The 24,137-nt window shown below is 42.2% G+C and overlaps 1 protein-coding gene across 1 annotated transcript in view; it reads right to left on the bottom strand.

Moving 5' to 3' along the window:
* LOC306969095 (ATP-binding cassette sub-family C member 12-like) overlaps nucleotides 1-23,429 on the bottom strand; it is a gene marked incomplete at both ends in the record, with an annotated part of 59,014 nt that extends 35,585 nt beyond the window's left edge. Inside the window, 14 exons of the mRNA XM_079564697.1 lie at nucleotides 785-857; nucleotides 920-1,044; nucleotides 1,113-1,184; nucleotides 5,323-5,532; nucleotides 7,944-8,051; nucleotides 10,720-10,868; nucleotides 12,357-12,504; nucleotides 12,596-12,769; nucleotides 12,839-13,072; nucleotides 15,632-15,779; nucleotides 15,846-15,992; nucleotides 16,638-16,777; nucleotides 21,030-21,146; nucleotides 23,280-23,429. Coding sequence (XP_079420823.1) covers nucleotides 785-857; nucleotides 920-1,044; nucleotides 1,113-1,184; nucleotides 5,323-5,532; nucleotides 7,944-8,051; nucleotides 10,720-10,868; nucleotides 12,357-12,504; nucleotides 12,596-12,769; nucleotides 12,839-13,072; nucleotides 15,632-15,779; nucleotides 15,846-15,992; nucleotides 16,638-16,777; nucleotides 21,030-21,146; nucleotides 23,280-23,429 — 1,995 coding nt within the window. The remainder of the gene's footprint in view (nucleotides 1-784; nucleotides 858-919; nucleotides 1,045-1,112; nucleotides 1,185-5,322; nucleotides 5,533-7,943; nucleotides 8,052-10,719; nucleotides 10,869-12,356; nucleotides 12,505-12,595; nucleotides 12,770-12,838; nucleotides 13,073-15,631; nucleotides 15,780-15,845; nucleotides 15,993-16,637; nucleotides 16,778-21,029; nucleotides 21,147-23,279) is intronic.
* Between the last annotated feature and the right edge of the window lie 708 nt (nucleotides 23,430-24,137).

Here is a 24,137-nt window from a genome sequence, read left to right as displayed (position 1 = left end):
TAGCCACCTCAGCTGGCTCCTTTCGACATGAAGGAGCAGCGACTCTACTCCGAGCTCCTCCCGGGTAACTGAGCTCCTCACTCGATCTCGGAAGGTGCACCCAGCCACCCTGCGAAGGAAACTAATTTCGGCCGCTTGTATTCGCCATCTTGTCCTTTCGGTCATTACCCAAATCTCATGACCATAGGTGAGGGTGGGAACGTAGATCGATCGGTAAATCGAGAGCTTTGCCCCGACTCAGCTTCCTCTTCACTACAACAGTCTGACACAGCGACCGCATCACTGCTGACGCCGCATCGATCCGTCTATCGATCTCACACTACGTCCATCCCTCACTCGTGAACAAGACCTCGAGATACTTGAACTCCTCCACTTGAGGTAAGGACTCCCCACCGACCTGTAGAGGGGAAGAACCTTTTTCCGGTGGAGAACCATGGCCTCAGATTTGGAGGTGCTGATCCTCATCCCGGCCGCTACACACTCGGCTGCAAACCGCCCCAGAGCAGCTGAAGGTCCTGATTTGTTGAAGCCAACAGAACAACATCATCCGCAAACAGCAGAGATGAGATCCTGAGGCTCCCAAACACCAAACACCCAGCGGCCCCTGGCTGCGCCTAGAAATTCTGCCCATAAAGGTAATGAACAGAACCGGTGACAAAAGGCAGCCCTGGCGGAGACCAACATGCACCGAGCTGGCCTGGTGTCGATTTTTTGGGACGTATGGTCACCACAAGAAGTTCCCATCTTCACTTTTACACTCCTTCCACCACTGTTGGCCACATACCTCAGTCTGATCCCCATGCAGCAGAATCTCTAAGTCAGCACGAAGACTGCACACACTCAGCACTCTCTGGTATCTGTAAATGACAACATCATTATTCCCATAAAAGCTATTACTATTCATCATTTTCAAATGTACTTTTGTTGATCAAATGGTTCCCCCATCAGGATGTTTTCTTGGACAGTTCCGTGAAATATCCAGGCTTGTTGGGCGACATAAGCAAAGGTCCCATTGACGTACACTGATCCCTGCTGAAGGTACATCTAGAACAGAAAAAAACAACTGCAAAAAGAGTTGACACGAATAATACCCTATAAAATATTTGCCAAACCTGCTCTAAAACAGATGCGATGAGTGATGATTTACCGCTCCCCACATTCCCACACACTCCAACGAGTTTCCCCTGCGGCAGAGAGCACAATGTGTGAGCACCTTCAAAAAACCATAGCACAATTTGAAGCTCTTTACAAACAGTGCACACAGCTTTTCTCCTGCTCTCACCTTTCAAAAAAGTGTTTTGCTATTTTGTACATAAACAGCTTGAGTTTGCTCCTGGGGAAGCAAGTGGTGCAGGGAATGACGATTAACATAAACTGCATAATTATCATTTTCTTTATTTTTATTTCAACTTTGCCATAATTTTCAGTCACAGTGAGTTTTCCCGAGTCGCAACTGGAGAAAGACAGTTGCTTTATTCTTTTTATTTACAATGTTATGTTGTTGAAAAAGGACACTCCATGTCATTAAGCAGACCAAAATATTCAAGCAATATGGGAAAGAAAAAGGATCTCTCTGCTGATGAAAAGCATGAAATAGTTGAATGCCTTGGCCTAGATATGAAAACCTTTGATATTTCATGAAAGATGAAGTGCAATCATCGTACTGTTAAAGGAACAGGCCACCATTTTTCTATACTGAGACATGTTCTTGCCTGAGCTTAGACAAGTTAATGCGTTCCGGTCTGGTCTTTGTGTGGAAGAGCTTGGTCACTTCTTACTTCACCATGTTTGGAGCTTTACGAATATACTGGGAGAGTCCAAATGCTAACAACATGTTTGGTATTTTTGCGTAACTAAGGGCAGACAGTTCATCCATACTGTGACTTACCTGAGCTTAGACAAGTTGATACCTACCTGTCTGGTCTTTGTGTGTGACCATGGTAACTTCCAATTTCACCCTCGTTTGGAGCTATAGGAATATGTTGGGAGAGGCCAAATGCAAACAACATCTTTGGTCGTTTTGCGTGACTGAGCACACGCACAAAGACCAGACAGTTACACATCAACTCGTCTAAGCTCAGGCAAGAACATATCTCAGTATGTAAAAACGGTGGCCTGTTCTTTTAAGAGATTTGTGGCCGGTTCAGAGCACACACGGGTTTGTGCAGATAAAGGCACAATGAGGACGGTTTCTGCCAGACAAACATATCAGATTTATAGAACAGCTGCTACAAACAGCAAACAGGTATTTGAAGCTGCTTGTGCCTCTGGAGTCTCCTAAACATCAAGGTGTAGGACCCTCCAGAGGCTGCAGTTGTGCATAAACTGTCAAGTTTTGGGCCAGAGTCATGGGGAGAGCTGGTCGGCCCCTTTAGGCTCCCTGAAGGTGTGAAAATGACCTCTGAAAATTATGTAGATCATAATCATTTGGAACAGTATATTTTAAGTTGTTTATTATATTTATTTTTCAATCAATTTATTTTTATCTATCACATTCAAATGATCCTCTAACAGTTAAATACTTGGAAATCATGCTGACTGTCATTTGACTTGACAATTTAGAAAATCTGAGAAAAATGACGTTTGCATAATCATTTGGAACGGTATGTTGTAATCAGCAATATCGTTGCCTTCTTATGGTGCGTCCACACCAAAAGCATCAAAAGCATCAGGTTTTTTAAAAAACATGGAGGACACGCCTCGGAGAGCATCAAGAGTTCCCACAGCGCATCAAGCGCATCCTGTGCAGCGCGTTTTGAAGTTTCGAAGTGCGTGGTAAGCTTTTGACTCACCTCCAATATGGCTGACGCTAGAGTTGGAATTGTTCAACTTTTTGGAGAAATTAGTGAGCGTTGACCAATAAGGAGCTCACCCAACAGTGATGTGCGTTGTAGCTGAGCCACCAGGGCAGATGCTATGCCGGCCCGCAGATGTAACCAAGTCATGGAGGATTATCGCGTTGTGAACTGGAGCTACAGCAGCTCTGGGACTTTTAAGTTATAATTTGTCCTTTATTAATCTCTGTAGAGAAATCTCTTTAGAGAAATGTGTTTTCTGCATTTGACCCATTCTCAATGTCGCTGGGTGACCTGTAGGAGGGGTGAGCTGCCAGCATGAGCTGGTACTCGGGGACCCATCTCCATGATGTGGAGCCAGGCTGGTGGTCAGAAACACCTGGCTGGAGGATTCACCTATTGCACATGTTTACAAAGACACACATCAGTGTTTCTTTTACCTAAACACCCAGAATTAAAAGCGGCGACAAGATAACTTATTTCAGTGTCTGTATCTGCACTGGGAATGTGTTTGGGCCTTGATGATACCACCGGAGAAAGCTAATGCTACGAGCTAAAGCTCCGGTCATCACATGAAAGCGAGAAATATGCACAAATAAAGTCAATAAAACCACTATCTTAACAATGATCACCCACTGAACTGGGCTAGCTGATTGTGTTGTTAAACTGTAGTTAAACTGGAGAAAGCTTTTTTTTTAACATTATGCAGTCACATGGTGGATCTATAGATACAGATAGCATTAGTAGGCCAGGAAGTAGGTTTTGGATAACCATTTTTCACTCTTTTCAACCGTTTAAGTCTAAGTTTAAGTCTAAATCAGGCCCATGTGGATGGTTTTTCACAGCAGATTGTTCAGCAGAAGCAAAAAACGGCAGTCATTGCAAACAATGGCATATGTAGCATGAAGTATTTATGGGCTGTGGAACCACTTTGCTCCTCTCCATGTCGTTGTATCTTTATTTAGTAGATAAATATATTTATAATTCAGCATTTCTTAAATTAGTGGTGGAGAAATGGGAGAAAATTCTTTTTTTCTTTCTTTTTCTTCTTTTTTTCCCCCATCTGGAAATTGTCCTCACATGGCCATATGAGGACAATTTCACAGATTTCAAAGTGAGAGCCTGTGTCTATCACTATACAGTCCTGATCAAAAGACTCCGAGGGTCATGGAACACAAGTCAAATGGAAGATCCAAAAAAATGTCACCAGCTGTGAGCCGGAGGGTCCGAATGGCATGGCTGGAGGATCCTTAACCCAAATGAAGGCCGTTACTGGAGCCGACTGCGGCCCAATAACCAGTGGTTCCAACAGACAAGGGTCTGAGGGATGCTCTCTGTAACATCTGCACAGAGCCAGCGGCTGTGGGGCCGAGAAAATATCACAGGTGGATCTGCTTGTGATGCCTTAGAGAATACGTACAGTATTTCTTCCACCTTTCAGTGTCCCATGTTTGGGGCTCAACAGTCTAAATGGGCAGTTCTCTGGCTCAAAGAACAGAGGCCTTTGAAGACATTTTTTTTTTTTGAAGCCCTTGAGTGGTAGATGCCTCTGATGGTTATTGGGCTGCACTCGGCTCCAGTAACAGCCTTTATTTGGGTCTAGGATCGTCCAGTGTCATGACGGACAGACTGACAGAAAATGAAACTGTATCCACATTTTTGCACAGATTTGGCCTTTTAAAGACATGTGGTCCTAAGCATTTGATCAACTGCAAACAATGACTATTTCAGTTTATTTGTTGTTTCAGATGAAACCTTTAAAAAAATATGTCTCACTCCCTTTTCTTCTTGTTACATATTGAAGTTCTATTGCGTCCTTGTTAAGATCCAACTATGCAAAATGTGAATTTTTGCAATTTTTCAACTGATCTTAAACTTTTGATCGGGATTGTAGTATACCTTCACCTACAGTAACCAATTTTAAGCTATATGTGGGCGCCAAGTTTAGTGTAATTAATACATGCTGCATTTTGTATTTAATAATAATAATATTTATTTTATTTTACAAGGGATTTAATGGGTTAATTTGTTGCTTAAAAAATAGAGTCAAATTGTAGTATTGCATTTGTGTTTATTTTGGTAGGTAAATTAGTAAATAGATGTATTTTAGAAGCTAATTTGTAATTTAAAATGTCCGCATTGGAGCTTTAAGCCCAGAGCTGCGCGTTGCGCTAGAGCAGGATCAGAGGCAGTGGAGAGCCGGCGCGAGAAGCAGCAACATTAAGAAAAGAGCCCAACAGTTTCTTACCGTAGTTTATATGAGGTTAGTTAAGGATTCTATGCTCCTGTAAAGTTCAACAAGTTCTGGAAATAAATTTTTGTTCAACTTTTTACGTCGGAGTGGCCGTGAATTTTTTCCTCAACATAAACACGAGTAATCAGGGAACTGTGGACAGACTATAGGATTAGAATGTTGTGAAGTCCCATAAACACAACCTACTGGCTGTGTAGACATTTTCCCCACCTAATGAAAAATAGTCCTTACTACTACTTATACTATTTAGATTTTCAAACATATTCACTGTACCCTTGGTAACGTGAAGGAGATGTTCTTCAAAGTGGATTTGGCTTCATACTGGAACTCTGTGGAAGTCTCCTTGTCTCCAGTGTGTTCCCTGGGCTCTGGTTCTTCCTCCGGTCTGGCCCACGACAGTGTAGCATTCTCCATGACTATCACTGACTCTGGGTCATTCCCTTTGATCAGGTATGGTTCTGGACTCTTCAGGCGCAATATTTTCTACAACAGAAGAGTTATTGAAGAGTTATTATAAATTTAGAGTATACATTCCACAAAAATATGATGAACTCTTGTTTTTTATCAGTCCACCCTATACACAGTACGAACTAAACCATGTAAAATGTCCAATAGTTACACATGTTATACAAGGCCATATTCAATCTGAAAGGGGGGAAAAAAGTACTTGGACCAAACACTCCCACACATATTACTTTTTTTTTTTCAAATAATAATCTTATTCATAATTATAATTTAAAAATGGGGTTTGATTTAATCCTTTTAAAATAGGACTGTCATTTCTAGTTTCTATAGTTCTAGTATTTAAATGTAAATAAAGTCACTGACAGATCTATTGACCCATATTCAGTGTGTAAATCAGGGATCATTTATTTACACAGACAATGAGGTACAAGGCACATGGAAAGAAATGTAAATGTACACCTACGTTAAAATAAAGTTGTTCTTTTTTACCATGATGTATCATAGGTTGTGTTTTTATTATCGTTATTTTAAGCCATATATCACATTGTTTCGAATCATGAGGTTTCCCACCCCTAATGCAAACCACCCATACAGACGCGAGGTCACTGAAAGTCAAATATGCACTGACATCAACTTTTATTCCACATATAAAGTTCACCTCCAGGCACACAACTGACCTTTTGTAAAACCCTGCCCTAAAACAGTTATTGTCCAATCATAGCTCTTAGCAACCTTTGATACAAGACCTTCACCGGAACTCCTCCCATAGAAACTAATGGAGCTGTTTCTGTTTCAAAAATAGCGCCTGCTAACTTTGAAGCATAAGTAATACTCGTTCACCATCCGTCCTGTTGTTTGCCAGCTGTTCTGCCGCTGGAATATTGGCCATGTTTACGTTTTAAAGCAGTACTAAGTAACGTGTTTACCTTAATAAATCCTTTTCGTAGTCCCTGTGTGGGTAACACAAGTGTTTATGGGCTGGTGAAGGGTCTTTCATCTCCCCCTGGTGTCTCTGGCCAGAAAACCATGCTTGCAACTTGACTGCCACTGGGCCGGAGCCACCAATACACACTAATGGAATCACGAAGAAGAAGCTAACATGCTAACAGGCAAAGCTAACTGCGGGCTAGCGTCACTTTAAACAGTACTTACAGCCAAGTTTGAGTGAAAAAAAAAAGTCCATTGTATAATTGGATGTACAATATCACTCTCTCCCTTCGTCTTTTCTGTCAGTGCAGTATTTACTCTCCAAGACAATTAATATGTTAAAAAATCGCAACTTGCTACGACACCTGCAGTTGCGCTTATGGCCTCTAGGGGCAAGAGTTACTTAGTACTGCTTTAAGTGCAAACATAACCTCTGTAAGAGGCCATCTCCTCGGGCGTACACGTAAAAGTGACTCTTGGGTGTAGGGCACAGAGGGCAGATGCAACTTCCCTCAAATCAACGTTTTTGGGCTGATAAACTGTGGGTGATTAACATGTCTCTGGCATTGTTTTGAAAATGAAGTGCATTGTGGTAGAGCCTAAACCCGTCTGCGTGGCGCCCTCGTGTGGTTAAAAATATATATACCATGTTTGAATTATGAATCAGTTGGCTCTGCTGTGATGGCTGACGTCAGCAGTGACTGCCGATGTCAGCCTCATGCTCACACAGCCAAAGTCACAGCTCATGTCCCCAGCTCCTCAGGCACATTTTTCAAATATTGAATGTGGGTGGAGTAAAGCGCTTGTACTGGGGTTAGTTGTTCTTGAAGTCACAGGATGGTAGAAGGAGGACGTTGTAACTTTCAGATTTAAGTCACAAGTGCACTCTGCCTGTGCCTGTAGGTTTAGCTTGCAGCCAACTTAACCATAACGCTCATATTTGATCAACAGTAGGCTAACAAAAGAGGAGAATATACCCGGGAGTGCAAGAGCATGGCAAGTCTACACGACTGTACCAGTTGCAGTTGTGTGTAAAAGCTACCTGCGTTAAGGCATTTTTAAGGATTTTAAAAGTCACAAGCACAAACTTCTTAAGGGAGCGGGGATCCTGCATAAGGTCAATAATCCAATCCATTATACTCTAACTCTCTTTACAAAGTAAAATGTTATATTTGATATTTTCTCAGTAACAACAAAGACAATATCACCTATCACCACATAATGCATAGAATTATGCTCCATCTATGATTTATTTTTTGTAACCGAATAATTATCTAATTGTATCTATTTTAGACATAATATGTCTAAATGCAAATGCATAATTATTTTCATATGGAAATATTTAATGATGGACAGCCATATTGTTCTTATATTTAAGTCTGTAATCAACAGCAACAGCTTGATATCTCTAAAAGTTGTTTTCCCATTCACCTTGAATGTCTCGTCTCTCTCAATGAATGTGACTTGAAACGGCTGTAAATGTAAAGCAGAGTAGAGGTTACCTGGAGGCGTTCAACTGAAACAGCAGCTATAGCAATAGCTCTCACAGCCAGAGGAGCTACGCCCAGACTGAACCTCATGGCATTGAATATAGAGATGGTTGTAAATGCCTGCGGAGAGAAGAAGACATTTTAGACAAATGTGTACATAAATGAAAGAATTAGGGCCGGGATATGTTTAATTATTTAGTTATTTACAAATTAATCAAAAATCTACAGAATGTATATATAATATTAGTGGTGCAGATGGTAGAGCGGGTCGTCTCATGATCGGAAGGTCGGGGGTTCGTGAGTGGTTGGTGGTGGTCGGATGGACCGTTGGCTCAGATGTTGGCTCAGATGTGAACAGCCTTGCTTCTGTCAGTCTGCCCCAGGGGAAACTGTGGCTACAAATGTAGCTTACCACCATCAGCATGGAGTGAATGAACCCCCCTCCCTTTCATGGGTGAAGCGCTTTGGGTGTTACTTGTGTCATATGAAAAGCAAAGATTCCCTTCCCTTCCCTGGACTGGCTACACTTCTTGATTCAATGAAGGTTCTTGAGTCATCTTCTGTACTCTGTAGCTGAAGTGTCAAACTTTTCGCCTCTTCATCCAAAAGGCTTCGTCGGCCCTGATAAACTAAAGACTAAAGGGAGGAGTTCAGCTTGGCTCAGTCCCTCCCCTCTATTAACAGCCACTCTCACCTGTAGGTAAACATCTTTATAGTTATGAGTCTTTGTAGTTCTAAGTCCTTTGCTCTGCCCAATCCCATCAGACCTTGGAAGCTAAGCAGGGAGGGGCCTGGTCGGTACTTCGATGGGAGACTGTTTTGGAAAACCAGGAAGCCTGGGTGAATGTAGTGAGTGAGTGAGAGGTCGGAGGGGCCGATGGCGCAGTCTGGTTGCCTCGCTTCCGTCAGTCTACCCCAGGGCAGCTGTGGCTACAACAGTAGCTTACCACCACGAGTACGGAGTGAACAAATAATGACGACAGTGTGGCGCTTTGAGAAGCTTGGTAATACAGTCTTGTAAAGCGCAATACAAGAGTAAGGCATTATTATTATTATTATTATTATTATTATTATTATTATTATTATTATTATTATTATTATTATTATTATTATTATTATTATTATTATTATTATTATTATTATTATTATTATTATTATTATTATTATTATCATCATCATCATCTCAGCATTTAAGGTGGTTCTTTCACCAGGGGCCAACCAGGTCCCTCAGGTTTGGCTCAGGTCTTCAGCCAATGACTCTTCGAAGTATGCGGGCAGTTCCCAACAGCACCGTCTTTTGTATTTCTTTGGCACTGATTCTGCAAGGTAGTTTGTCCAGGTGATCTTGGAGCCCTTTCTTGGCAGTTCCTAAAGCTCCGAAGACAATCGGCATAATTCGGGTTTTGGTGTTCCACATGCGCTTGATTTCAATCTCCAGATCTCGATACTTTGTGATTTTCTCCGCTTCTTTCTTTAAGATGTTTTTGTCATCTGGGATGGCCACATCAATCAAATAGCACATTTTGTTGTTCTTGTCATGGAGAACAATGTCTGGCCGATTTGCCGTGATGGTACGGTCTGTTGGGATGGTCATGTCCCAAATGAGCACACAGTCACCACTGTCTACCACTTTTTCAGTTTTGTGTTTGTACCACTTCTCACTTGTCCCTGTGCCCATTCTTTGCCATAGTGCCCAATGGAGGTAGGTTCCAACCTTGTTGTGTCTGTCCAGATATTCTTTTGGAGCCAAAATTTTGCAGACAGAAACTCTATGACTGATGGTCTCTTCTGCCTCTCCACACATGCGACATGTGCTGCTGACCTGCATGCCCATCACGTTCTTCTGGTGGTATCTTGTATTTAGAGCTTGGTCCTGTGCAGCTATAATTAGGCTCTCAGTTTCGCTTTTGAGTCCTGCACTCCACAACCAAGCGTATGTGAGTTCTTCATCCACATAACGCTCTTCAGCATGTTTGGCAAATTGGCCATGCAGGGGCTTGTTCTTGTAGCGTTGCACTCTAGCTGCCATTATATTGCCTATGACCAGAACCTTAGTTTTCTCAGCAGTGTTATTTGATCTTGTGGGCACATTGTACTTGATTTTGATTTCATGCCCTCTTTGAACTATGGACTTGCGCTGTACTTGCACCTTGTCAAAGTCTCTTAGGAGTCTGATTAGGCGCCCATCGGACTGCAGGTATTCACACAGCCCTTATTATAATAATTATTATTATTATTTTTATTATTATTTTTATTATTATTATTATTATTATTATTATTATTATTATTATTATTATTATTATTATTATTATTATTATAACATACACCTGAGCTTCAGTCTGAAAGGCCCTACTCTCAGCTAATCACTGCTGATTACTTGCCCATTGATCTGTCCTGGGCTGAGTTTCAGCCTTATTAGCATGACAGAGCTCTCCAGGCCTACACTTCCTGATGTTACGCCCCTGCAAACAAGTCTGTAAAATAAATGTATATAAATGGGCCAAATATGAAGTTGTTTAAACAAAATTTACCGTGGCAATGAAAAGGGTAAAAAACAACTTGCTGTAGGAGCACTGTTCCCTGTCCCTTCGATTGGTGCATCCTAACATGATGATTTTATCATTTTAACGCTAATACTGCATGTCCTCTGCAGTTATACAAATATATAAGTTGCAACTTTTGCAGTAGAATCAATAGCAATATCTCAGCAGGGCCTTGCACAAATTCAAAGAGCTACATGACGTAGCTAATAATATAGGACATGCCACAAATCTGTATTAACACTTACATCAGAAGACTTCAGTGATAAGCCAAAGGCAGTGTGCACCAAGAAAGTAATCACAGTGGCAACGACAGGGCAAAGGGTAGTGACGGAAACGTTGATGTTCTCAAAGTAACTGGCATTTCGCATATGTTTCTTTTCGTCCTTTCTGATGCCTGAAACACAGAACATATATGAGAAATCAGCAGAGACTGACAAACTATGGTCAGCAGTACAGAACATGAGAGCTTCTGTTAGGGCTGGGCGATATGGCATAATCAACTATCACAAACATTAAGATCGCAATTTCTATTAAATTTCCCAGCCCTAGCTTCTGTTTGTGGCATACAAACGTGTCCATGTATGTGTCTAGATGGTGATGTCATCATTGACAATCTTTATTTTGGCTACATATGTTTGACAAAGCTAAGAGCCCAACTGCAGCAAATCTACTAATTAATCAACTAATTGGAATCTGTAAACATGAATTATGTAATAAGTGCCTGGGGTAGTTGTTGTAATTTTGAGTCATTGGTTGGTGGGTTGAGGACGTCGCTTAGAGAAAAAAAGGGGTCAGCTGAGGCGTGGTGTGCTACAAACAGCGCTGACTAGAACAAGCGCTTGCTGCTTTCTCTTCAATCTACTCTTCTTTATCTGTTTTAGCGCTTGCAGGACAAACTACAAACTATTTCTCCCACTGTGAATTAAACACTGTCCAGCTCTGGAATACTGTGTGTCGACGGTCCCGCTCTCGTGCCAGTATCAGAGAGCGTGGTTGCTCCACACCGCAGAAACGGGATCAAAACAACAACACATGCACCTCTCCCCTCTCCCCACCAATAGTAGCAGAAAATATTCCAGTCTGGTACGGTCTATAGGAGATAAAGCTTAGGCAGGGACCACTGCTGTAACATCGCCATGGGAGTCAGTGCACTTTGAGTACTCTTTACTGCAAATGACAAATAAACTGAATATGAAACTGAATCTGAGTCTGTCCAGCTACTTACTGCAACAGGTCAGCGCAAAGGTCTAGTCTACAGCCTGTGTTTAGAAACACAAGATGGTGGCCTAAGCCTTCACTTGGTGAGTATTTCTGTCCTATTATTTGCTACAGCTGTACTTTCAGCCAGTCCTCGGTACTCTCTGGTAGACCCTGTTATGACCGGGTAAAGTACTGACCTTCCAATGCAAGCAGTTATGTAACATCATGCTGTTCATGCTTTGAGCGTATACCCATAACCTCCCAGGTAGTCAGTCAGGCCTTGTGCGTTGTGTTCTCCGGGCTGGAGGTGGTATGGCTCTCAGTACGTCCTCGGTCAAGGATTCTTAGTCTATCAGGCCGCTTGGACCTGGCACGGTCAGGACTTGATGCAGAGCTAGTATGGCCTTTTCTGAGATCTCACTGGTTAAACCCTGATGGTGCACTAACCCCACCAGGGCCACAATAAATATTCACTGAACTACACCTGTTGGACTTCCCCCGTCCAATTGTTGTAAATGTTTTGCTAATGGATATTGCTCTGTGTGCAAATGAATGTGTTGCAAGACATGAATGCTGTATAAAGAAGGGGGACAGTGGGACAGGTGAGTTGGGAGGGACAGTAGGGACAGGGGTCATACTTCACTAATGTGGCTTTAAGATTAACATTAACTTAAAGTGATACCTGCAACTTCCTGCTCAAAGCTTTCCTCCCAAGCGTACATCTTGATTAATTTGATGCTACTCAGTATCTCATTCATTTTACGGACTCGTCGGTCAGTTGACTTTATGGCTGCAAATTTAAATCTCTGTATCATATTTCCAATGAAAGCCTGCCACAACACACAAAAATGCATTATTTGTAGTTCAGACCATTCTGTAACACAATTTGAATGCTTTTAGTGAATATGATTGATTGCCCACCTGTAAAGGTATGAAGATAATGTAGATGAAGACACCAGCTAATGCTGTATAGCCCAAAACATAACAAGCATACACGATACACGCTATAAAAAGCACTGGTGAGATCAGGATGAAGCCTCCAAATATGACAGCCTCAAAGACACGGTGCCCATCACTCGTCAAAACATTAATCATCTGAACAGGAACAGAGAGAACATTTGATATTACACTTCATTTGGACATTTGTTAAGCTAAAATGCTTACCTCGCCCATGGTGAAGTCGTTGACTCTAAGGGAAAGGATCTTTTGGAAAGCCAGCGCTGAGAAGGCTCCTTTCAGGCGGGCGGCTGAGCGGAGGTTGACAGCCCAGAGCAGTGAAATGAAGAAGGCTTTGCAGAACTCAGTTGTGAACAGCCCAAGAGCAAGACCAAGTCCTCTAGCCCATTGTTGAGATTCTGGGTTTTCTATGTATTGTAAGATTTGGTAAACCACAATAGCCTAAGAGAGGAGGAGATGAATAGTTCCTATAAATGCTAGAAATGTCAAAGACTGTCTCAACTGGACAAAAACTATGTGAGTTCCCCAAAAAGGTCATCACTCTGGCCCATTATTCTTCAGACTGACTTTAAGTAAAACCAACTGTTATACATTTTTTAGTTGTTGTATTTTGTTTCGACTCACTGTAAGACATAACATTGTAATTGGAGTCAATAGGACAAAATTAGTTGATAGGTTACATCACTACTTAACTAAACGTTGCAGGGGTATACTGCAAAATCAATTTCAATCATTTTCTCCCATGATACAAGATTGTTTCCTCATCAAAAACATATCATGTAGCATGTTTGAGAAATCTTTGCTCCTTCACGGAGTGGCGAGAGGCTAAAAGATCCACTGTAGCCTGTTGTAATACTAGTTTAAAATATGCAACAAAGGGGACACTTCCAGTATCGAGGCTAAAGCACCTGTGTGCTTTAGGTAATCAGAAAAAATCCCCAGAGCTACATAAAAATGCAACCGGCACCACTGTGTGGAATATTCATGCTCTTGCACCACTGGGTAAGTTCTCATCTTATGCTAGTAAAATATGTCCAGTCTGAGGTTTACTCCTGCTGTGGAGGAGAGAGGCTGCAGTGGCTTTGGCCGTTTCTCAATTCTCAGACAGCAGACTCCGTACTTGTGAACTCCGCGGTACGGACTTGCGGGTGCAGACTCGGAGAACGGACTTGAGGAGTTCACGAGTTTGGAACAAGTGAACTCGATGACATCACAGGAAGTAGCTCCTGAACACAGGGCTGTGAGCTTTTATAACATTAAATCACCTCATATGAAATTAAAAGGGTGACACTGCAGACGAAGTGGAAATGTTTTTAAAGACATAAATTATTCACTTTTGCAATAAACAAAAATAAAGGTTTACATTTTATACAATTTCACATTATTTTTTACAATTATAGCCTATAAATAAGGTGTTGTGTGGAAAGTCATTAAAAAATCTGATGTGCAAACTGAAACAATAATAATAAAAGACAAATAGGTCAAATATGAACTTGTTTGGGGGGTTGCAAATTATTCTGAAAAAACGAACAAACAATTTAGACTTTACAATATGTAGCTGTTTTTGAAGTTCCCACATAAAGATGTCTCTGCAGCGCCTCCTTAATAAAACAATGTAAAAGTCAAATGCATTTGTCCTCAATGACCTGTTCATGACGTTAAAGGAATAGGCCACCGTTTTTACATACTGAGATATGTTCTTACCTCACTTTAGCCGAGTTAATATATCCCCGTCTGGTCTTTGTCCGTGCGCTCTGTCAGGCAAACGGAGCACATACGCAGCCTCTCCCACATGTCATATAGCTCCAAAAAAGCTCACGATAGAAGCTACCAAGCTCTTCCACGTGTTCCCTATTTAAATAAAGTTACGTGAAGTGTTTTCATGCGAAGTATATTTACACAGAAATGTAACATGTCGATTTTATAAGCAGATAAAAAGGGGGACTATATTGTGAGGCGTAATGATACGAGGAGCAAAACGTCCGCGCAGTAACTCCTAAAGACTTCCCCGCTCACTTCCGTCAATAACCTTTAGGAGTTACTGCGCGGACGTTTTGCTCCTCGTATCATTACGCCTCACAATATAGTCCCCCTTTTTATCTGCTTATAAAATCGACACGTTACATTTCTGTGTAAATATACTTCGCATGAAAACACTTCACGTAACTTTATTTAAATAGGGAACACGTGGAAGAGCTTGGTAGCTTCTATCGTGAGCTTTTTTGGAGCTATGTGACATGTGGGAGAGGCTGCGTATGTGCTCCGTTTGCGTGACAGAGCGCACGGACAAAGACCAGACGGGGATATATTAACTTGGCTAAAGTGAGGTAAGAGCATATCTCAGTATATAAAAACGGTGGCCTATTCCTTTAAGACTTTAAATGAAACTGTTGCTGATGTTGTGAGAAAATGAAAGCATGTTCAAAGTTGTTTCCACACATCTGCTCAGAAAACTATCTTGAGCAGGAGACACGTCTCTGAGGACAAAAGATTCTTAAACCGGTCACATCTCCGCGTTTATTTACATGCGCGCGATCAGCTGTAGTTCAGCTGGAGGGGCTCGGTGCTGAGGAGGAGGGGCCACTGCAGGCGGGGGCTTGCGGTGAGCCACGTGCTCAAAACGAGACGGATTGTGGGAAATATAGCCTCTGATGCATCCTTGGTAGAAAGGGGCGGAGCAAGTTCTCTTCCAGGGATTTACAGCGAAGTTGCTGAGAAGCGAACTTTGAATTGGAACAGGACTTGGGCCGCGCGTGATGACGTTTCACGAGTCCCGAGCACAGAAGTCCACACAAGTACGCAGATTGAGAAACGGCCTTTGTCTCCCTCACGGCCGTGTCTCAGCGAGGTAACATAAAAGCGGTGATCATGTTTCTGCGGTGTGGAGTTTACCCACTGGCACGAGACCCTGACCATCATCAGAAACCGCTTTTTTGTGACAATGTCCAGCAACAACAGCACATGGAACTATGAAACAAAGAAAGGAATCACAGAACTTACTGGGCCTGTAAAAGCTGCCATCATTGCGATGGCTCCAACAATAGACGACAGGATTAGCCTGGTTCTTTGAAAACGCATCACCACTCGAGATAAAGAGGCCTTTTCTCGTCCTACTCTGGCCACCTCTTTGTCCCACAATCTCTTGAGTCTGTCAAATAGGCAACCAGCACATTATTTACACGTTTGCCAGTGACATAATCGCTCATTTACATACCTGTCTGAACTGATACCTGACGCATCATGGGGAGACAGCGCAAGTGAATCAAAATCCATCTTTTTCCGGAAAACAGACCACAAAACCGGGGTCATCCAGAAGAAGGTCGAAAGGGATAGAAAACCAGCATTGTCTTGTGGATTCGACCTTACAGACAAATTACAAATGAATAATTATGGGGGTATTTTGTGGGTGTATAGATACAGTTGGCAACACATCATACAAGGGGGCAGGCATGGCATGAAGAAAACTTCTCATGGGAACAATTTTTCCCTATTTTCAGCCATTTTCTGGCAAACTACAAACATATTTATCACACACCAATAAAGTCAAGCCAAAATCGGGTCAATATTCAAGAGCAGATTGAGCAGTAGAAGCAAAAAACGGCATTCATTGCTAATGTTAGCACATGTAGCATAAAGCTAACATAGCTTAGTTGTTAGCATTGTCCATTTTTTAAGTATCTATGGGTTGCAGAACCACTTTACTCCTCTCCATGCCTCTGTATCTTTGTTTATTTATTTTATTTAGTAGAAAGATGTATTCATAATTGAGCGTTTGTTAAAATAATGGTGGAGAAACAGGTGAAAGTTATTTTTTTATTCTCTACTTTGTTTTGCCCCTCTGGCTGCTTTGAATATGACCATATATGGACAATTCCAAAGATGCCGTCTGTATCTATCATAGCACAAGCATAATATCTTGTTTGTTTGTGTGTGTGTGCGCGTGCGCGTGCATATGCGTGTGCATGCTTGCATACATGTGTGTGCGTGTGTTTTGGGTGATACTGACTCAGGAGACGCGCAGCGAAAGGGTTTGAACGCCTGAAGGCTCTGCTTGTATTTTCTAAAACCCGTGGGACGTGGTACAGCTCCGTAGTCCATACTGGGATCTTCTGACGACCTCACGGTCCACACGTCTCCATTGTCTGACTGAAGAGGAAGAGCACAAAACAGAGAAAAACATGAAGAAATGGCAGCCTCATGTTTTTTACAAAACGGGAGACGTTTGACCAAAATAAAAGTTGTCAATTTCAGCCAAAACAGAAACTGAAAAATGTTTTATGCCATAGTTTGATATTGTCCAATACAGTAATTACTTGTACAGTCAAAATTACTGTACAAGTAATTGTACAGTAATTTTTTATTGCAGTAGTTAATAACTATTAACTATATAATATTAGAGCGTGTGACCTTTTTTGTGACGATTTTTTTGGGTCCAGATATGTAGCATAGATCATGTTGCCCAAACTTCACCATTTGATATTGCCTTTAGTACAGTGCTAGGGCCTCACAGTTCTGAGGTTCTGTGGGTCCTGGAGGGTGATACAACAAACGATTTCCTCTTATATTGGCAAATATGATGTGAGGGGCATGAGTGTTATGTCTGAGAGGCCCATTGCTCATTATACAAGATTATCTGGGAACAATAACTCAAGAAATCATTATTTTTGGTATTTTCCAAGAAATTTAGATTTAATGCCAGTTTGAATCCAATTGAATGCCTTTTAGTGACATGTAAGGTGATCCCCAGGACCAAAAGTAAGCAGTGGGATGATGGTTTTGTTTCAGTGGCTGGTCCGAGGCTGTGGAACTCTCTGCCTCTTGAGTTGCGAGCCATCACTGACCTGACACTGTTTAAAGCTAAGTTGAAAACATACCTGTATTATTCTGTTTTTGACTGCGAATTACACATGTGAAATGTACATGTTTTACCATTTTGTGTTGAAATATTTTTTATTACATTGCACTTATGGAAAGCACTTTGGTTCAGCAGGTGCTGTTGTAAAGCGCTATAAAAAATAAAGGTTGATTGATTGATTGATTGATTGATTGATTGATTGATTGATTGATTGATTGATTGATTGATTGATTGATTGATTGATTGATTGATTGATTGATTGATTGATTGATTGATTGATTGATTGATTGATTGATTGATTTGTTGTGCATTTAATTGAATTACTTTGAATGCCCCGCGGAAACCCTGTATAAGATAAACAAAGAATCCACAATCCACAAAGAATACAGATAGGACCCATAGCATACACACTTGGTGGTTCATTTAACAAGGCTGGTGCTAAATAGTGCAAGCCTATAAAATAGAATGTAGCCATTTGTGGGCATGATGCACCAAATGTCTCTTTTTCTTTAGCTCTAAATCTTAAAATGTAAACCTATGTTTTCTGTGTTTCTGTATTGATATGTTTTACCAAGTGGCAGGTAACAGATTGTCAGTAGCCTGGCCAACCAGAATACGTGCTTTTCCATGTCTTTACAGATTTCTAATTTCCCAGGGGTGTGATTGACAGCGTATTTTTTAAACAAAGAAGTTAGTAGTTTTACAAAGCATCGGCAGAAGAGCGGAGACAAACGTGAATGATCTATGACGTTTTTGACTCAAAAACTTAAAGGAACAGGCCACCGTTTTTACATACTGAGATATGTTTTTACCTGACCTTAGACGAGTTAATATATACCCGTCTGGTCGCCAACGAAGCACATACGCAGCCTCTCCCACATGTCATATAGCTCCAAAAGAGCACACGATAGAAGCTACCAAGCTCTTCCACGTTTTCCCTATTTAAACATGGTTACGTGAAGTGTTTTCAAGCAAAGTATATTTACACAGAAATGTAGCCTGTCGATTTTATAAGCAGATAAAAAGGGGTACTATATTGTGAGGCGTAATGATACGAGGAGCACAACGTCCACGCAGTAACTCCTAAAGACTTCTTCCCCGCTCACTTCCGTCAATAGAAGCAGCGTGACTTGTAGTACGTGCAGTAGTAACAGAGAGCTATCGGATAGCTAGTTTGAGTATAGTTGAGGAAGCATCAAGTTTTAATGAGATAACTGAAAGGCGGACTTTGTTGATGAGGAGGAATGGCTGACAGCGGATCCAGAGCCTTATCTTTTTGAGGCAGAATATACAGAGGAGGAACTTGCCCTGATGGACCGACCGTACTCCAATAACTCTCTACAAGTCACGCTGCTTCTATTGACGGAAGTGACCAGGGGAGAAGTCTTTAGGAGTTACTGCGTGGACGTAACCTGGCTAACGGCAGACGGCTGTGTGCGCTCGAATCATTTCGAACTGCACAGCAGCCTGGGGACCATGGCCGAAATTTTTGCATGGATTTGGGAACCAATCACAGAACGAGAAGGGACGGCAAGATGATGACGAGCTGTTTGATATACGGAAGCTTGTAGTTTATTTATGGATAAAAAAAAAAACGTTTATTTACGGATCAAACATGACAGCAGCAGACGCAACGCTATTTTTTGATCAAGCTTTAGGCCGTGTTCTAAATAGTTTAGCTCGAAAGTTTACAGCAGGTACGTCATACGTCATCGGATACTATAATAATATAATAATATAATACGATTGGCTATGGCTTCGTGCAGACGCATGATAGACATTCGTAGCGCCCAATAAACGGCTATGGACGATCGTAAACCACACCTCTCCTACGAGGTGGTCCCCAGACTAAATATCACTTGTGATTTTAGTCTGGCTAGCGTGGACGTAGTGCTCCTCGTATCATTACGCCTCACAATATAGTACCCCTTTTTATACGCTTATAAAATCGACATGTTACATTTCTGTGTAAATATACTTGCTTGAAAACACTTCACGTAACTGTATTTAAATAGGGAAAACGTGGAAGAGCTTGGTAGCTTCTATTGTGTGCTCTTTTGCATGACAGAGCGCACGGACAAAGACCAGATGGGTATATACTAACCCGTCTAAGGTAAGGTAAGAACATACCTCAGTTTGTAAAAACGGTGGCCTATTCCTTTAAGGAACAGAGAGTCATCAGCAATTTGGGTCAGATTTTTTACATTGGAGAATTCAATACGAATGTGTAATGGCTGTTTCAATCAAACAAAGTTCTCTTGTTAAGAAAATAAGACAACATTTTAAGAGTGGTTGACACAATTCCTGTCATGACAATTGGATTATATTATTTTCGAGATTTGATAGGCAAAGTACAGGATGGTCCTGCTTTTGAACAGATACAAAAAGCAGGAGAGGGTGGCTGACCAGGCACGATGGTCAGTGGTGTTTGACTATTTTCCAGAACAAAGAAATAAGAGAGGAAAATGAAGAAAGAGAAGAAACCAAACCAAAACAGCTCTTACCCATGACCTTCTTTTCAATCCATTCAATCCTTGATTGTCTTTCGCCATTGTGTGGTCCTGTAAGAGCGAGGCATGAATACAAAATTGTTAGGGTTAGGCAAAGACTGCCACAGGGGCACTGTTGAGGTCTCAAGAAAGGTCATACCGCCTTTGCTCTGCCCAATCCCGTCAGACCTTGGAAGCTAAGTAGGGAAGGGCCTGGTCGTTACTTGGATGGGAGACCGTATGGGAACACCAGGAAGCCTGGCGAATGTAATGCGTGAGTGAGTGAGTGGTGGTCGGAGGGGCCGATGGCGCAGACTGGTTGCCTCGCTTCCGTCAGTCTACCCCAGGGCAGCTGTGGCTACAATAGTAGCTTACCACCACCGAGTATGGAGTGAATGAATAGTGCAATGTAAAGCGTCTTTGAGTGTCCAGAAAAGCGCTATATAAAACCAATGCATTATTATTATTATTATTACCGAACGTTGCACCAGGTCCTGACCATGCCAGGTCCAGACCCGCTGAGGAGCTGGTACGCCTCAGCCAAAGCCACACTGAGTGCCACCCAAGCTCCAGCCTGAACAATCTAACATGAAAGACCTGAGCGTACGGGGTCAAGGCTTACCGTTACCCGGGGAAGCTGGGTTTAGACTCAGAACATGAAAAGCCTGATGTACCATCACCAAAATATTTGCTTGCAATGGAATGTCAACACGTTAAACAGGCATTCAAACACCAAGCACTAGACTACAAAGTCTGCGTCAAAATCTTAGAAAAATATCTGTTTTATCTTGACCTGCCTTTCAGCCAGGAACCATCATTACATCATTCATGTTCACCGATTAAACTCAACCACTTTTATTAAAAATAATTATTGTAGACAATGACATCACAATCTGGACACATTCTGGAACACATGACACAGCAGTGTCCAAAAGTTATAATGCCCTGTACTGATGACCTTCCACACATTCCTCTTTTGTCAGTCTCGTAAGTCGGCAAATTTACATTAGTGCAGATTCTCAACATGTCCTCATCCCGGTCTCTTCTTACCAACCTCCGATTGGCCGATGACACTTTGGTCACCTGCTGCTGACTGAAGGCGACTGTGACAGTAGAAGGTCGAGGGCTCGATTCCCAGTGCACAGCGCACTGTCATTTTGTCCTTGGATAACTACAGGGGTCATACATAAGGTCATAGACCCCAGGTACTGGGCCAAGTAGCCAATCCTTCCTTTGACTGTTCTGTGGAGATCTCTTTACCTCATGCTAGAAATCCCAGTTTATTGACTAGGGTTGTATATATATGTACAGTGGGGAAAAAAAGTATTTGGTCAGTTTCACATAGACATTCTATTGGATTTTGGCCAAATACTTTTTCCCCCCACTGTATATATATATATATATATATGTAAGTGCAGTTCTAGGAACAGCAAAGATACTGCGCAGAACCCTCAAGCTCCCAGGCCTCTGGTAGAGGACCCGAGCAAGAGGAAAAAGAGACCGCCCGCGGAGGGTGAGGAAGAGTTTTTTTTTTAATATATATATATATATATATATATATATACATATATAAACTCTTCCTCACCCTCCACGGGTGGTCTCTTTTTCTTTCCCTCCAAGCTCTACCGTCGGCCTGGGAGCTTGAGGGTTCTGCGCAGTATCTTTGCTGTTCCTAGAACTGCACTTTTCTGGACCGAGATTTCTGATGTATTTCCTGGGATCTGCTGGAGCCACTCCTCCAGTTTGGGGGTCACTGCCCCGAGTGCCCCAACGACCACGGGCACCACTGATGCCTTCACCCTCCAGGTTTTCTCCAGCTCTTCTCTGAGCCCCTGGCATTTCTCTAGTTTCTCGTGGTCCTTTTTCCTGATGTTGAAGTTGCTTGGTATTGCTATGTCGACCACAACGGCTTTCCTCTGCTCTTTGTCACCACCACAATGTCCGGTTGGTTTGCCCACTTTGACCTTGGGGTTTCCAGCCCATACTCTGCACAGATGTTCCTGTACACTATACCAGCCACTTGGTTGTGGCGCTCCATGTAAGCTTTCCCTGCAGCATCTTACACCCTGCAGTTATGTTCTTACACCCTGCAGCATTTTACACCCTGCAGTTATGTGCTGGACTGTCTCATTGGCCTCTTTGCACTGCTCCTGTGCAGCCATGATGAGCCTCTGTGATGTCCTTTAGTCCTGCTCTGTCTAGCCATTGGTAGGATTTCTCCAGTTATGTTTGGGTGGTACATGCCGTGTAGGGGCTTGTCCTCCCATGATGGGACCTCCGGCACCTCATCTTCTCTTCACCATTGTCTGAGACATTCACTGAGCACGTCATCTGTTGGAGCCTTGTCCTTGATGTACTTATGGATCTTGGATGTTTCATCCTGGATAGTGGCTCTCACACTCACTAGTCCTCGGCCTCCTTCCTTACGGCGAGCGTACAGTCTCAGAGTGCTGGATTTGGGGTGGAACCCTCCGTGCATGGTTAGGAGCTTTCGCGTCTTAACATCTGTGGTCTGTATCTCGTCCTTTGGCAGCTTATTATTCCTGCAGGGTATCTGATTACTGGTAGGGCGTAGCTGTTTATTGCCCGTGACTTGTTCTTGCCATTGAGCTGCTTCTTAGGACCTGCCTTACTCGTTGGAGGTATTTGGCCGTAGCCGCTTTCCTTGTCACCTCTTCGAGGTTGCCATTTGCTTGTGGGATTCCGAGGTACTTGTAACTGTCCTCAATGTCTGCTATTATTCCTTCTGGGAGTGAGACGCCTTCTGTGTGGACGACCTTCCCTCTCTGAGTCACCATCCGACCAAACTTCTCTAGTCCGAATGACATCCCAATGTCTGCACTGTATATCCAGGTGGTATGGATCAGTGAGTCGATATATATATATATATATATATACATACATATATATATATATATATATATATATATATATATATATATATATATATATATATATATATATATATATATATACATACATATATATATATATATATATATATATATATATATATATATATATATATATATATATACATATATATACCCCTCCTGCAACTGCCACCTTAACGTGGTGGAGGGGTTTGGGCACCTGAATGATCCTGGAGCTCTGTTGTCGGGGGCATATATAAAGATGGGATACAGGAGAGGAGTAAATGTGAGAATAACGTTATAAAGAGTTATATGGGACATATGACACTTGTTGGTAGTTACTTGAGAGAATTGTATCAATGATCATAAAGGGGTGATGCACAGGTTTATAAACATGGAGGATATTTTTTGGGCTGATAGTGCTTAAATACATTCCTGGTTGGGTATGGATTCTTATAAGACACGCCCACGTCTACTGTCGCCCCGAGCTGGTTGAACGCCGCCAACACAAACGCCTCGGACAGATGTGTCCTACCGTTATGAGCGCCGCACAGCTGTATTTGGTTGGAGCCAGCTTCCATATTCGGAATTTGCGAGTCACGTTTCTAAAGACACCACATAGGCAATCAGTGATGCGCTCCTGCCCCTCCCTCACCGGCTTGTCCCTCGGTGTCAGAGAGAGGGACCGCAGGCTGAGGCTGCCCGCTCCTCATTCTAGGCCAGGGGTCACCAACCTTATTTCAGCTGAGGGCTACTTTAAGAGCATTAAGTTGTTCGAGGGCTACCAGTTAAAAACAAATCCTAAAGACTTAAACGTACACTGTTCACTTATAGGATATTGACCCCATATTATATTAAAATAGCTTTATTTTAAACTCATACCGAGTCACAAGAACCGAAATAACTGTAATTTTAGTGTTTTACACTTTAGAAAAAGTACTGGACATGCCCCAAAGGGCCCCTGGGTGCCTGCGGGCACCACGTTGGTGACCCCTGTTCTAAATCAAAATCAAATCAATTTTATTTGTATAGCGCTTATCATACATGACATGTAACACAAAGTGTTTTACAGATTTAAAAACATTCTCTCACACCCACCTCCTTCCAAAAATACAGACACATTGTCGCATTCACACTCCCCCCACCCACCTCCCCAGAGACACACCACACAAGCACACAATACACACTCAAGGTAAAACAGTGGAGACTATGGACAAAAGGCTAAGATAAGGCTGGGTGCAGATAAACCAGGTAAGGGAACACCATCCAAGGAGCCGTCTGCATCGGGA

This window comes from Gobius niger (assembly GCF_951799975.1).
Source record: "Gobius niger genome assembly, chromosome: 10".
In the NCBI taxonomy this organism is placed as follows: Eukaryota; Metazoa; Chordata; class Actinopteri; order Gobiiformes; family Gobiidae; genus Gobius; species Gobius niger.
The sequence above is the reverse complement of the archived record's forward strand: the minus strand, read 5'-3'. Positions and strand labels throughout refer to the sequence as shown.